The sequence below is a fragment of the Bombina bombina genome, chromosome 6 (assembly GCF_027579735.1).
Source record: "Bombina bombina isolate aBomBom1 chromosome 6, aBomBom1.pri, whole genome shotgun sequence".
NCBI classification, from domain to species: Eukaryota; Metazoa; Chordata; class Amphibia; order Anura; family Bombinatoridae; genus Bombina; species Bombina bombina.
Genome location: NC_069504.1, coordinates 466394546 through 466411415, shown reverse-complemented (window position 1 = coordinate 466411415; position 16870 = coordinate 466394546). Strand labels below are relative to the sequence as shown.

General features: G+C 41.9%; 1 protein-coding gene across 1 annotated transcript in view; it reads right to left on the bottom strand.

The window, feature by feature from the left end:
• Nucleotides 1-16870, bottom strand: part of FAM13B (family with sequence similarity 13 member B) — a 794661-nt gene that overhangs the window by 235519 nt on the left and 542272 nt on the right. Inside the window, exon 13 of the mRNA XM_053717251.1 lies at nt 11741-11822. Coding sequence (XP_053573226.1) covers nt 11741-11822 — 82 coding nt within the window. The remainder of the gene's footprint in view (nt 1-11740; nt 11823-16870) is intronic.

The following is a 16870-nucleotide window of genomic DNA, read 5'->3' as shown; positions in this document are numbered from 1 at the left end:
CAGCTGAGCTGGAACGAAGGCTGCACCTTCATGCGGATTAGGGAGCTGGTTTTGACTTTCTGAAAGGCTTGGATTTATTCCAGACTGGAGAAGGTTTCCAAACGGAAACTGTTCCTTTAGAGGAAGGGTCAGGCTTTTGTTCCTTATTCTGACGAAAAGAACCAAAACGATTAGCAGCCCTATATTTAACCTTAGATTTTTTATCCTGAGGTAAAAAGGCTCCCTTCCCTCCAGTAACCGTTGAAATTATTGAGTCTAACTGAGAACCAAATAATTTACTACCTTGGAAAGAAAGAGAAAGCAATGTTGACTTAAAAGTCATATCTGCATTCCAAGACTTAAGCCATAAAGCTCTTCTAGCTAAAATAGCTAAAGACATATACCTGACATCAATTCTAATGATATAGAAAATGGCATCACAAATCAAGTTATTAGCATGTTGAAGTTTAACAATGCTATAAGCATTATGGTCTGACACTTGTTGCCCTAAAGCCTCCAACCAGAAAGTTGAAGCTGCAGCAACATCAGCCAAAGAAATAGCAGGTCTCAGAAGATTACCTGAACATAAATAAGCCTTCCTTAGAAAGGATTCAAGCTTCCTATCTAAAGGATCTTTAAACGAAGTACTATCTGCCGTAGGAATAGTAGTACGTTTAGCAAGAGTAGAAATAGCCCCATCAACTTTGGGGATTTTATCCCAAAAATCTAATCTATCAGATGACAAAGGGTACAATTTCTTAAACCTTGGAGAAGGAGTAAATGAAGTACCCAGAATATTCCATTCCCTAAAATTACTTCTGAAATAGCATCAGGAACTGGAAAAAGTTCTGGAATAACCACAGGAGGTTTAAAAACTGCATTTAAACGCTTAGTAGTTTTAATATCAAGAGGACTAGAACTCCTCCATATCTAAAGCAATCAACACTTCCTTAAGTAAAGAACGAATAAACTCCATCTTGAATAAATATGAAGATTTATCAGTGTCAATATGTGAGGAAGAATCTTCTGAATCAGATAGATCCACATCAGAAATAGATAAGTCAGAATGATGGTGGTCATTTAAAAATTCATCTGAAATATGTGAAGTTTTAAAAGACCTCTTACTTTAGTAGAAGGAGGAATAACAGACAGAGCCTTCCGAATAGATTTAGAAACAAATTCTTTAACATTAACAGGAACATCCTGAACATTAGATGTTGAAGGAACAACAACAGGTAATGGATTATTACTAATGGAAATACTATCTGCTTTTGATAGCTTATCATGACAACTATCACAAACAACAGCCGAGGAACAGTTACCAAAAGTTTACAACAAATGCACTTAGCTTTGGTAGAACCGACATCAGGCAGCACTTTTCCAGAAGTAAATTCTGATCCAGGGTCAGGTAGTGACATCTTGCAATATGTAAAAGAAAAAACAACATATAAAGCAAAATTATCAAATTCCTTAAATGGCAGTTTCAGGAATGGGAAAAAATGCAAAATGAAACAAGCTTCTAGAAAACCAGAAGCAACTGAAAAGTGAGACTGAAATAATGTGAAAAAAAACTGGCGCCAAGAATGACGCCCACACATTTTGGCGCCAAGAATTACGCCCATATTTTTTGGTGCCAAAAAAACGTCCGCAATACACATACGTCAAAAATGACGCAATTACGAAAAAACTTCCGGCGCCAACTATGGCGCCGGAAATGACGAAATTTTTGCGCCAAAAAAGTCTTGCGCCCAGAATGACGCAATAAATAGAAGTATTTTCTACACCCGCGAGCCTAACAGCCCGCAATTTTTGAAAAAAAGTCAATTGAAAAACAGAATTTATGTTTACCTGATAAATTACTTTCTCCAACGGTGTGTCCGGTCCACGGCGTCATCCTTACTTGTGGGATATTCTCTTCCCCAACAGGAAATGGCAAAGAGCCCAGCAAAGCTGGTCACATGATCCCTCCTAGGCTCCGCCTACCCCAGTCATTCGACCGACGTTAAGGAGGAATATTTGCATAGGAGAAACCATATGGTACCGTGGTGACTGTAGTTAAAGAAAATAAATTATCAGACCTGATTAAAAAAACCAGGGCGGGCCGTGGACCGGACACACCGTTGGAGAAAGTAATTTATCAGGTAAACATAAATTCTGTTTTCTCCAACATAGGTGTGTCCGGTCCACGGCGTCATCCTTACTTGTGGGAACCAATACCAAAGCTTTAGGACACGGATGAAGGGAGGGAGCAAATCAGGTCACCTAAATGGAAGGCACCACGGCTTGCAAAACCTTTCTCCCAAAAATAGCCTCAGAAGAAGCAAAAGTATCAAACTTGTAAAATTTGGTAAAAGTGTGCAGTGAAGACCAAGTCGCTGCCCTACATATCTGATCAACAGAAGCCTCGTTCTTGAAGGCCCATGTGGAAGCCACAGCCCTAGTGGAATGAGCTGTGATTCTTTCGGGAGGCTGCCGTCCGGCAGTCTCGTAAGCCAATCTGATGATGCTTTTAATCCAAAAAGAGAGAGAGGTAGAAGTTGCTTTTTGACCTCTCCTTTTACCGGAATAAACAACAAACAAGGAAGATGTTTGTCTAAAATCCTTTGTAGCATCTAAATAGAATTTTAGAGCGCGAACAACATCCAAATTGTGCAACAAACGTTCCTTCTTTGAAACTGGTTTCGGACACAGAGAAGGTACGATAATCTCCTGGTTAATGTTTTTGTTAGAAACAACTTTTGGAAGAAAACCAGGTTTAGTACGTAAAACCACCTTATCTGCATGGAACACCAGATAAGGAGGAGAACACTGCAGAGCAGATAATTCTGAAACTCTTCTAGCAGAAGAAATTGCAACTAAAAACAAAACTTTCCAAGATAATAACTTAATATCAACGGAATGCAAGGGTTCAAACGGAACCCCCTGAAGAACTGAAAGAACTAAATTGAGACTCCAAGGAGGAGTCAAAGGTTTGTAAACAGGCTTAATTCTAACCAGAGCCTGAACAAAGGCTTGAACATCTGGCACAGCGGCCAGCTTTTTGTGAAGTAACACAGACAAGGCAGAAATCTGTCCCTTCAGGGAACTTGCAGATAATCCTTTTTCCAATCCTTCTTGAAGGAAGGATAGAATCCTAGGAATCTTAACCTTGTCCCAAGGGAATCCTTTAGATTCACACCAACAGATATATTTTTTCCAAATTTTGTGGTAAATCTTTCTAGTTACAGGCTTTCTGGCCTGAACAAGAGTATCGATAACAGAATCTGAGAATCCTCGCTTCGATAAGATCAAGCGTTCAATCTCCAAGCAGTCAGCTGGAGTGAAACCAGATTCGGATGTTCGAACGGACCCTGAACAAGAAGGTCTCGTCTCAAAGGTAGCTTCCAAGGAGGAGCCGATGACATATTCACCAGATCTGCGTACCAAGTCCGGCGTGGCCACGCAGGAGCTATCAAGATCACCAACGCCCTCTCCTGATTGATCCTGGCTACCAGCCTGGGGATGAGAGGAAACGGCGGGAACACATAAGCTAGTTTGAAGGTCCAAGGTGCTACTAGTGCATCCACTAGAGCCGCCTTGGGATCCCTGGATCTGGACCCGTAGCAAGGAACTTTGAAGTTCTGACGAGAGGCCATCAGATCCATGTCTGGAATGCCCCACAGCTGAGTGACTTGGGCAAAGATTTCCGGATGGAGTTCCCACTCCCCCGGATGCAATGTCTGACGACTCAGAAAATCCGCTTCCCAATTTTCCACTCCTGGGATGTGGATAGCAGACAGGTGGCAGGAGTGAGACTCCGCCCATAGAATGATTTTGGTCACTTCTTCCATCGCCAGGGAACTCCTTGTTCCCCCCTGATGGTTGATGTACGCAACAGTTGTCATGTTGTCTGATTGAAACCGTATGAACTTGGCCCTCGCTAGCTGAGGCCAAGCCTTGAGAGCATTGAATATCGCTCTCAGTTCCAGAATATTTATCGGTAGAAGAGATTCTTCCCGAGACCAAAGACCCTGAGCTTTCAGGGATCCCCAGACCGCGCCCCAGCCCATCAGACTGGCGTCGGTCGTGACAATGACCCACTCTGGTCTGCGGAATGTCATCCCTCGTGACAGGTTGTCCAGGGACAGCCACCAACGGAGTGAGTCTCTGGTCCTCTGATTTACTTGTATCTTCGGAGACAAGTCTGTATAGTCCCCATTCCACTGACTGAGCATGCACAGTTGTAATGGTCTTAGATGAATGCGTGCAAAAGGAACTATGTCCATTGCCGCTACCATCAACCCGATCACTTCCATGCACTGAGCTATGGAAGGAAGAGGAACGGAATGGAGTATCCGACAAGAGTCTAGAAGTTTTGTTTTTCTGGCCTCTGTCAGAAAAATCCTCATTTCTAAGGAGTCTATTATTGTTCCCAAGAAGGGAACCCTTGTTGACGGAGATAGAGAACTCTTTTCCACGTTCACTTTCCATCCGTGAGATCTGAGAAAGGCCAGGACAATGTCCGTGTGAGCCTTTGCTTGAGGAAGGGACGACGCTTGAATCAGAATGTCGTCCAAGTAAGGTACTACAGCAATGCCCCTTGGTCTTAGCACAGCTAGAAGGGACCCTAGTACCTTTGTGAAAATCCTTGGAGCAGTGGCTAATCCGAAAGGAAGCGCCACGAACTGGTAATGTTTGTCCAGGAATGCGAACCTCAGGAACCGATGATGTTCCTTGTGGATAGGAATATGTAGATACGCATCCTTTAAATCCACCGTGGTCATGAATTGACCATCCTGGATGGAAGGAAGAATAGTTCGAATGGTTTCCATCTTGAACGATGGAACCTTGAGAAACTTGTTTAAGATCTTGAGATCTAAGATTGGTCTGAACGTTCCCTCTTTTTTGGGAACTATAAACAGATTGGAGTAGAACCCCATCCCTTGTTCCTTAATGGAACGGGATGAATCACTCCCATTTTTAACAGGTCTTCTACACAATGTAAGAATGCCTGTCTTTTTATGTGGTCTGAAGACAACTGAGACCTGTGGAACCTCCCCCTTGGGGGAAGTCCCTTGAATTCCAGAAGATAACCTTGGGAGACTATTTCTAGCGCCCAAGGATCCAGAACATCTCTTGCCCAAGCCTGAGCGAAGAGAGAGAGTCTGCCCCCCACCAGATCCGGTCCCGGATCGGGGGCCAACATTTCATGCTGTCTTGGTAGCAGTGGCAGGTTTCTTGGCCTGCTTTCCCTTGTTCCAGCCTTGCATTGGTCTCCAAGCTGGCTTGGCTTGAGAAGTATTACCCTCTTGCTTAGAGGACGTAGCACTTTGGGCTAGTCCGTTTCTACGAAAGGGACGAAAATTAGGTTTATTTTTTGCCTTGAAAGGCCGATCCTGAGGAAGGGCGTGGCCCTTACCCCCAGTGATATCCGAGATAATCTCTTTCAAGTCAGGGCCAAACAGCGTTTTCCCCTTGAAAGGAATGTTAAGTAGCTTGTTCTTGGAAGACGCATCAGCCGACCAAGATTTCAACCAAAGCGCTCTGCGCGCCACAATAGCAAACCCAGAATTCTTAGCCGCTAACCTAGCCAATTGCAAAGTGGCGTCTAGGGTGAAAGAATTAGCCAATTTGAGAGCATTGATTCTGTCCATAATCTCCTCATAAGGAGGAGAATCACTGTCGACCGCCTTTATCAGCTCATCGAACCAGAAACATGCGGCTGTAGCGACAGGGACAATGCATGAAATTGGTTGTAGAAGGTAACCCTGCTGAACAAACATCTTTTTAAGCAAACCTTCTAATTTTTTATCCATAGGATCTTTGAAAGCACAACTATCCTCTATGGGTATAGTGGTGCGTTTGTTTAAAGTGGAAACCGCTCCCTCGACCTTGGGGACTGTCTGCCATAAGTCCTTTCTGGGGTCGACCATAGGAAACAATTTTTTAAATATGGGGGGAGGGACGAAAGGAATACCGGGCCTTTCCCATTCTTTATTAACAATGTCCGCCACCCGCTTGGGTATAGGAAAAGCTTCTGGGAGCCCCGGCACCTCTAGGAACTTGTCCATTTTACATAGTTTCTCTGGGATGACCAACTTGTCACAATCATCCAGAGTGGATAATACCTCCTTAAGCAGAATGCGGAGATGTTCCAACTTAAATTTAAATGCAATCACATCAGGTTCAGCTTGTTGAGAAATGTTCCCTGAATCAGTAATTTCTCCCTCAGACAAAACCTCCCTGGCCCCATCAGACTGAGTTAGGGGCCCTTCAGAAATATTAATATCAGCGTCGTCATGCTCTTCAGTATCTAAAACAGAGCAGTCGCGCTTACGCTGATAAGTGTTCATTTTGGCTAAAATGTTTTTGACAGAATTATCCATTACAGCCGTTAATTGTTGCATAGTAAGGAGTATTGGCGCGCTAGATGTACTAGGGGCCTCCTGAGTGGGCAAGACTCGTGTAGACGAAGGAGGGAATGATGCAGTACCATGCTTACTCCCCTCACTTGAGGAATCATCTTGGGCATCATTGTCATTGTCACATAAATCACATTTATTTAAATGAATAGGAATTCTGGCTTCCCCACATTCAGAACACAGTCTATCTGGTAGTTCAGACATGTTAAACAGGCATAAACTTGATAACAAGTACAAAAAACGTTTTAAAATAAAACCGTTACTGTCACTTTAAATTTTAAACTGAACACACTTTATTACTGCAAATGCGAAAAAACATGAAGGAATTGTTCAAAATTTACCAAATTTTCACCACAGTGTCTTAAAGCCTTAAAAGTATTGCACACCAAATTTGGAAGCTTTAACCCTTAAAATAACGGAACCGGAGCCGTTTTGAACTTTAACCCCTTTACAGTCCCTGGTATCTGCTTTGCTGAGACCCAACCAAGCCCCAAGGGGAATACGATACCAAATGACGCCTTCAGAAAGTCTTTTCTAAGTATCAGAGCTCCTCTCACATGCGACTGCATGCCATGCCTCTCAAAAACAAGTGCGCAACACCGGCGCGAAAATGAGGCTCTGCCTATGCTTTGGGAAAGCCCCTAAAGAATAAGGTGTCTAAAACAGTGCCCGCCGATATTATTATATCAAAATACCCAGATAAAATGATTCCTCAAGGCTAAATATGTGTTAATAATCAATCGATTTAGCCCAAAAAAAGTCTACAGTCTTAATAAGCCCTTTTTGAAGCCCTTATTTACAATCGTAATAAACATGGCTTACCGGATCCCAGAGGGAAAATGACAGCTTCCAGCATTACATCGTCTTGTTAGAATGTGTCATACCTCAAGCAGCAAGAGACTGCTCACTGTTCCCCCAACTGAAGTTAATTGCTCTCAACAGTCCTGTGTGGAACAGCCATGGATTTTAGTGACGGTTGCTAAAATCATTTTCCTCATACAAACAGAAATCTTCATCTCTTTTCTGTTTCTGAGTAAATAGTACATACCAGCACTATTTCAAAATAACAAACTCTTGATTGAATAATAAAAACTACAGTTAAACACTAAAAAACTCTAAGCCATCTCCGTGGAGATGTTGCCTGTACAACGGCAAAGAGAATGACTGGGGTAGGCGGAGCCTAGGAGGGATCATGTGACCAGCTTTGCTGGGCTCTTTGCCATTTCCTGTTGGGGAAGAGAATATCCCACAAGTAAGGATGACGCCGTGGACCGGACACACCTATGTTGGAGAAATTGAAGGTAAGAAAAATTAAATTTATATGCATTTTCCCAAAATGAAACTGACAGTCTGAATGAAGGAATACTGAATATCCTGAATCATGGCAAATATAAGTTTAAACACATATATTTAGAACTTTACATATAAAGTGCCCACCATAGCTTTGAGTGTCATAAATAGAAATAAGACTTACTTACCCTAAGACACTCATCTACATATAGTAAATAGCCAAACCAGTACTGAAACGAGAATCAGTAGAGGTAATGGTATATAAGAGTATATCGTCGATCTGAAAAGGGAGGTAGGAGAAGAAATCTCTATGACCGATAACAGAGAACCTATGAAATAGATCCCCTAGAGGAAGACCATTGAATTCAAATAGGCAATACTCTCTTCACATCCCTCTGACATTCACTGCACTCTGAGAGGAAAACCGGGCTTCAGCCTGCTGCGAAGCGCATATCAACGTAGAATCTAGCACAAACTTACTTCACCACCTCCATGGGAGGCAAAGTTTGTAAAACTGAATTGTGGGTGAGGTGAGGGGTGTATTTATAGGTATTTTAAGGTTTGGGAAACTTTGCCCCTCCTGGTAGGAATGTATATCCCATACGTCACTAGCTCATGGACTCTTGCTAATTACATGAAAGAAATTCCCTACCCTATTCTAAAACCCCCCTTAAATAAACCTAACACTACCCCCCTGAAGATCTCCCTACCATGAGCCGTGTTCACCCAGCTGGGCACCGATGGACCAAAAGAGGACATCCGTAGCGGCAGAAGTCTTCATCCTATCCGGGCAGAAGAGGACATCCGGACCGGCAGACATCTTCATCCAAGTGGCATCTTCTATCTTCATCCATCCGACGAGGAGCGGCTCCATCTTCAAGACCTCCGGCGCGGAACATCCTCTTCCTTCCGACGACTACCGACGAATGAAGGTTCCTTTAAGCGACGTCATCCAAGATGACGTCCCTCGAATTCCGATTGGCTGATAGGATTCTATCATCCAATCGGAATTAAGGTAGGATCAGCCAATAGAATGCAAGCTCAATCTGATTGGCTGATTGGATCAGCCAATCGGATTTTTCCTACCTTAATTATGATTGGCTGATAGAATCCTATCAGCCAATCGGAATTCGAGGGATGCCATCTTGGATGACGTCACTTAAAGGAACCTTCATTCGTCGGAAGGAAGAGGATGTTCCGCGCCGGAGGTCTTGAAGATGGAGCCGCTCCTCGTCGGATGGATGAAGATAGAAGATGCCGCTTGGATGAAGATGTCTGCCGGTCCGGATGTCCTCTTCTGCCCGGATAGGATGAAGACTTCTGCCGCTACGGATGTTCTCTTTTGGTCCATCGGTGCCCGGCTGGGTGAACACGGCTCAAGGTAGGGAGATCTTCAGGGGGGTAGTGTTAGGTTTATTTAAGGGGGGTATGTGGGTGGTGGGTTGTAATGTTGGGGGGTGGTATTGTGTTTTTTTACAGGCAAAAGAGCTGATTACTTTGGGGCATGCCCCGCAAAAAGCCCTTTTAAGGGCTGGTAATAGAGCTGTTAACTTTTGTAATTTAGAATAGGGTAGGGAATTTTTTTTATTTTGGGGGGCTTTGTTATTTTATTAGGGGGCTTAGAGTAGGTGTAATTAGCTTAAAATTCTTGTAATCTTTTTATATTTTTTGTAATTTAGTGTTTTTTTTTGTAATTTAGTTTTGTTTATTTAATTGTAGGTAATTGTAGGTAATTTATTTATTGATAGTGCAGTGTTAGGTTTAATTGTAACTTAGTTTAGGATTTATTTAACAGGTAATTTTGTAATTATTTTAACTAGATAGCTATATTAGGGTTTATTTTACAGGTAAGTATTTAGTTTTAAATAGGAATACTTTAGTTAATAAGAGTTAATTTTATTTCGTTAGATTAAAATTATATTTAACATAGGGGGGTGTTAGGGTTAGACTTAGATTTAGGGGTTAAAACATTTATTATAGTAGCAGCGAGGTCCGGTCGGCAGATTAATACTTGAAGTTAGGTGGCGGCGATGTTAGGGAGGGCAGATTAGGGGTTAATACTATTTATTATAGTAGGTATAATGTAGGTTGCGGCAGTGTCCGGAGCGGCAGATTAGGGGTTAATTGTGTAATGCAGGTGTCAGCGATAGCGGGGGCGGCAGATTAGGGGTTAATAAGTGTAAGGTTAGGGGTGTTTAGACTCGGGGTACATGTTAGGGTGTTAGGTGCAGACTTAGAAACTGTTTCCCCATAGGAAACAATGGGGCTGCGTTAGGAGCTTAACGCTGCTTTTTTGCAGGTGTTAGGTTTTTTTTCTGTCCAAACTGCCCCATTGTTTCCTATGGGGGAATCGTGCACGAGCACGTTTTTCCAGCTAGCCGCTACCGTAAGCAACGCTGGTATTGAGGGTTGAAGTGGCGGTAAATATGCCTTTACGCTCCCTTTTTGGAGCCTAACGCAGCCCTTCTGAGAACTCTAAATATCAGCGTTGTTTAGAAGCAGCGCTAGAAAAAAAAGATGCGTAGCTAACGCACCCCTTCGGCCGCAAAACTCTAAATCTAGGCGTATGTTTTGTGTTTTCTCTTTTTCCCTTTGAGGAACTGAGGACTATACACTTGATATCCTTTTTATATCACATTTATTCACAATATTTTTTTGTTTGTGATTGAAGTTATTTGTTTTGAAATACATCCCTCTGTCAAGCATTGTACTCTGAGGGGAACCGTGCCCAAAATAAACTGAAAACACCTTTCTATGAAAAACACATGCACATCTTCATTCTTCAAATGGGAGAGATTTTATAGACATCTTGAGGTTTGGGAATCTTTCCCTCCTCCTAGTGGTAGAGAAGTAATTCCCATGAGTAATGTATTGTGGACTCACCATCTGTATGAACAAAAATACATTTACAACCCAATCTTTATGTTACTCTATGTTTTATTATGCTGACTGAGTAAAGATGCAATTTTGATTAAAAAATTATGTCCTAGAACAGACCGTTGCAATTATTGAGGATTGGGACATTGGCAGTTATTTTATTTATTGGGGGGGGGGGCAGTGCACTCTACACACACTATTTCCTTATTATAGCACCCCCCATCCTCAAAAGTGATTCCAACGCCAAATCTACAAGCCAATAACTTTTTTTTACACCTCCAGTTATATTCAAAGAGCAAGGAAAAACTAAAGGAGTGGGAAGTGTGAACTAAAAAAAAAATATATATAAATATATATATAAAGGTAGGAATGGTTAGTAGTTCCGCTATACCACTGAACCCTTGATATTAAGGTTTCTGGTCACCTTTTTTGCATTCTCAAATATAAAAGTCTAGAAACATCCCAGAGTATGGTGATATAGCTCCCCCTTATAACTACTACTGACTCAAGAAATCAATGTGTGCTAATTAAACATGCAGTGTAGTTATAGTCATATGTTACATTGCCTTCTCAATTTTCACCTGAAAGGACATTTTCTCCAAAAAGATTTGTCCAAGTGTTTAGAATTTCTTTTTTTCTTTTACCTCAAGCAAATTACTGTATATCATGAAAACATTAAAAGTGCATGAAAAAGAGAGGAAGGGGAGCCAGTAGAGACAATGATGGTTAAATTCTGACTGCCGTGTTTCCTTCCACCTAATTCTTTGAGTACACTGTTTGTAGTCTTTAGCGCAAGGTGAGGAGTTAAACCATACAGACAAAGAGAAACACATCACAGTAAAGTACATAAAAGTGTACTACAATACGTACTTATGTACTAGAAATACATAATTGAAATTTACATGTTAAAGTTTGAAGCACGAGCAAAGTGCAGGGAAAATAAGCAAATCAATAAAGTTCTATAATGACATCTCACATTACACTTTTGTTGTCAAGCTGTGGGTGAGAGGCGATGTGGGCAGTTTGTACTGCAAGTTACATATATCCTATAAACTTCAGACAACTCTATATTTTAGGATGTTAAAAAGTTTGAATTTATTAATTTATGATAACATTTAAAGGTGCTCTGCCTCTAAAACGGCTATTGTTATTCAGTATTCCATTACTTTCAACAAATTTGCAACTCTACCTACCTTTTACTTGCTTTTTGAGTTTTGTAAGTTCTGTTATCCACTTTAGAACTTTTGGATTTGCAGCAATGTCGCTGTATGTAGGCTGAAAGAAAACAAAGAAAAATTGTTAGCTATCTTTTAAATTTTAAAATAGAAGTAAACAAAACCTCAGCATAAATAACATGTCCGCTGATAACAGACATCAAAATACTTGACTATATTCTCTTGAATTGGTCGTTACTGAAACACATAACAAAAGCTCCTGAATATGGGTTCTACTCATAACATAAGAGAAGCACAAGTTGGTGAAGTATTACTGTTTTTAGTTTCCTGCCCACATTGAAAAGAAGTTGTGCTTCCCCTTCTCACCATAACTCCACTCCCTATGTTATGTAATTATCCACTCTTGAACAGAAAATGTAACTGTAGTGAAAAGGAACTATATAGGGGAGCCAACATACAAGTGCCAACGTGTAAGCATAGTTTAAAATTGAATGAAAAATCCACTGAAATCTGTTTGTTAAAAGCTCAAATGTTTGTGACTTTCCATTGGATTCACAACAAACTTTATTTTTATGAAAATGTAGCGAATATTTAGTTTACAAAACATATTTGTAAATTAAAGGGACACTGAACCGAAATTTTTTCTTTCATGATTCAGATAGAGCATGCAATTTTAAGCAACTTTCTAATTTATTCCTATTATCAATTTTCTTCGTTCTCTTGCTATCTTTATTTGGAAAAGAAGGCATCTAAGCTTTTTGTTTGGTTTAGAACTCTGGACAGCACTTTTTTATTGGTGGATGAATTTATCCACCAATCAGCAAGGACAACCCAGGTTGTTCACCAAAAATGGGCCGGCATCTAAACTTACATTCTTGCATTTCAAATAAAAATAGCAAGAGAATGAAGAAAATTTGATAATAGGAGTAAATTAGAAAGTTGCTTCAAATTGCATGCTCTATCTGAATCACGAAAGAAAAAAATGTGGGTTCAGTGTCCCTTTAATTAATATGTAAGCACTGCATTCATAACATTTGAGAAAGGGAACAGGATGAAGAATATAATTTAATTATTGATTTGAAGAGTTGTTTTTTCTGTTCTTTTTTTAACTTATTTAAAGGGCCACTATTGTGTTATAATAATATGCTCTAATCTGACAGAAAATTTTAATTTAACACTATCGACACTAACACTATGTGTTTAACCCCCTCAAAGGGGTAAATCATATAGTTAAAGCCCCGCTTGGGGCATGCAGAGCACTACTGGTCCTGAGTAGAAACTGCAGCTGATCCAATAAACAAGCACTAGTTGCACACGCCTTTACCCCTAGTGACTGTAGTAAAACTAGCATCTAGTCCTGGCCCAAATGGAGATTTATCCTGAAAAGGAAGAGAACATAATCTGCATTAGAAACCAAATTAGCAGACCAAGATTGAAGCTATTAATGCAAATTATTTCCACAGTTGCATCACAAATAAAGCTATTTGCTGTTCTCAGAAGAATTATGCAAACCATAAGCTCATCTAGAGTGGTTTTGCCAGTAACAAGCTCTGGAAAGTTCTTACAAAAAACAGCAGTAGCAGCAGCTACACAGGCAATACTGACAATTTGAAACAAAGCTCTGATATGATCAGGGTATCTCAACCATCTCCACCAGTCCTAATCCTCACAAGATTACAGCAGCACAGAAACGCTACCAGCGAACATAAAAGCAAAGAAACCCAAAGGAAATTTGAATATTTTATTGCATGTAAGAGAAATAGACTTTAATCATTTGCACACCAGTGTGTTCTGCTCCAGGCCCGCTGCCGTATAACGCTAGCATAAAAATGCAATCAGAAGTGTATACTCCATGTAACTCCAGTTTTAAAAATGTAGAAAATGTTTCCCATCACACTTGGAGGGCCTAACAAGTTGCAAATCCAACCACTGAACATACACAGAAGCACAGAAAGGCCATCTCCACACGTGTACTATTCTTCCACAATTAAAAAATACATACAGACAAGAGGCTCTCCAGCAAGAAACCTCTGATGCGTTTCACACCCTCTAGTGGCGCTTATTCATAGACTACACGTGTAAAGATGGCCTTTCTGTGATTCTGTTAAAGAGACATAGACTGTGTATAGCTCAGCACTAAAATATGAGCAAACTAAACCCACATACACTAAATTTAAGGTGACGGTAACCTCAATAAAACAGAAAAGTGCCATAAAGTGCTAAAAACGTTTAAGGTATATAAACATATGTCCATATTTAAGGTATATAAACATATGAAGAAGCCACAGCTCTAGTCGAATGAGCCATGATCCTCTAAAGAGGCTTATGTCCCGCTGTCTCAAAGGCTAAGCCAATCATGCTCTTCAACCAAAAGGACAAAGTAGTAGAAGAGGCCTTCTGCCCCTTGCGCTTCCCTGCATACACCACAAAAAGAGATGTAGATTGTCTGAAATCCTTTGTAGCCTGAAGATAAAACTTCAAGGCTTGAACCACGTCCAAATTAAGTAACCTCTCCTTAGGAGAAGAGGGGTTAGGACACAAAGAAGGAACTACTATTTCCTGATTGATGTTATGGTTAGACACAACCTTGGGAAGAAATCCCAAACCAGTGCGCAAAACAGCCTTATCAGCATGAAAGACCAAATAAGGAGGCTCAAATTGCAAGGCCGCCAACTCAGAGACTCTGCGAGTCGATGCAAAAGCCAACAGAAAGAGAACCTTCCAGGAAATAATCTTAATGTCAATAGAGTGCATAGGTTCAAACGGAACCCTCTGCAATACCTTCAGAACCAAGTTCAAGCTCCAGTGAGGAGTGGACTGTCTAAAAACAGGCCCGATTCTGGACAAAGCCTAAACAAAAGGACTGAATATCAGATAATGCCGAAATCTGTCCATTCAAAGAACTAGCGGCAAGTCCTTTTTCCAAACCGTCCTGGAGAAAGGACAGAATCCTGGATACCTTAACCTTGTGCCAAGGATATCCATGCTTTCACACCAGGACAAGTAAGTCCTCCACACCTTATGATAGATGTGACGAGTGACCGGCTTCTTAGCCTGAACGAGAGTCAAGCTTGACAAAGGGGCAGGTGCCCCGAAACGTTGCCGTCTACCTAATAAAAGTTATTTCACTTTTCCACACCTGAGAGTTCAACATTTCTTTGGACACATAGAATCTATAATCGTTCCCAGGAACTCCACCCTGTTGCTGGGAATCAGGGAGCTCTTTTCTGAGTTTATCTTCCAACCATGGGATTGGAGCAAAAGAAGAGCCCTCGAGTGATCCTCTGATAGAATGAACAACGGCGCCAGGACTAGGATGTCGTCCAGATAGGGCGCCACAGCAATGCCTCTGGATCTGGCCACTGCAAGTAGCGTCCCTAGAACCTTTGTGAAGACTGTCGGGGCCGTCGCCAGACCAAAGGGAAGGGCCACAAACTGGAAATGTTGGTCCAGGAATGCAAATCTCAGGAACCTGAAGTGATCCCTGTGGATTGGCACATGAAGATAGGCATCCTTCAAGTCTATTGTCGTCATGTACTGACCCTCTTGAACTAGGGGCAGAATAGATCTGATCATTTCCATTTTGAACGATGGAACAGCCAGAAATTTGTTTAAACACTTTAGGTCCAGAATCGGTCGGAACGTGCCCTCCTTTGGGACCACGAAAAGGTTTGAATAGTACCCTAGACCCCTTTTTGCTGGGGGTACTGGTACAATTACTCCGAGGGAAAAAGAGATCCCTCACACATTCTAGAAAGGCGTCTATCTTTTCTGGTCTGGAAAACAGGTTTGACAGGAGGAATCTGCCCCTAGACCCTAGACCCCTTTCTGCTGGGGGTACTGGTACAATTACTCCGAGGGAAAAAGAGATCCCTCACACATTCTAGAAAGGCGTCTCTCTTTTCTGGTCTGGAAGACAGGTTTGACAGGAGGAATCTGCCCCTGGGCGGATGAGATCTGAACCCTATCCTGTATCCTTGGGCGATAACCTCCAGAACCCAAGGGTCCTGAACATCCTGAAACCAGGCTTCTGAGAAGAGAGATAATCTGCCCCATACTTGGTCCGGAGACCGGTCGGGGGACGCCCCCTCATGCCAACTGAGCTGGTTTCCAAGTGCCCTTGGACTGAACCGCTTTCGCGGCAGGCTATTGGCGTTTAGCTTGTCCACACCAAAGGTACGAAAAGTAGATCCCTTAGGCTTAACCTTCTTATCCTGCGATAGGAAAGCACCCTTGCCTCCCGTAACCAAGGATATCATCGAGTCCAATCCTGGACCGAACAGGATCTTTCCCTGAAATGGAAGGGATAGTAGTCTAAATTTAGAGATCATTTCTGCAGACCACGACTTTTGCCACAGAGCCCTACGGGCTAATACGGAAAAACTTGACACCTTCGCATTCAAGCGAATAATTTGCATATTGGCATCACAAATAAAAGAATTAGCGACCCTCAAGGCCTTAATTCTCTCCTGTATCTCGTTGAGGGGAGTCTCCCTCTCGACCATGTCAGACAGAGCTTCACACCAATATATCGCAGCTCCGGCAACCGCAGCTACCGCCACTGCCGGCTGAAAAACAAACTCCGTATGTTGAAACATTTTTCTTAACATGTTCTCTAACTTTTTATCCATGGGCTCGTTAAACGACGAACTATCCTCAAGAGGAATCATCGTCTACTTTGCGAGGGTAGAGATAGCACCATCTACCTTAGGGACAGACCCCCATAGTTCGAGCTGAGAGTCCGGGACCGGGAACAGCTTCTTAAAGGAAGAAGAAGGGGAAAAGAAAAACCTAATCTCTTCCATTCAGTCTTAATAATGTTAGCCATTTTAACAGGAACCAGCAAGGTCTGAGGCACCACTCTATCCTCATATACTTTATCCAGTTTAGGAATCGAAGGTTCCTCCGGTAGTTTCCGTTCCGAAACCTCGAGGGTAGCAAGCACTTGCTTCAGCAAAAAGCGTTAATTTTCCATCCTAAACCTAAAGTCAGGCTCCTCAGCAGTCGGAGCTTTAGATTCCATAGACTCCCACCCAGAAGGAACGTCCTCCGAAGAGTCGGAGTCGTCCTCATTAGCGGATAATCTTTCCGAAATATCCATTGGAGTAGATAACCCCTGGGTCGGATCGCCATATTTTACCATACGCT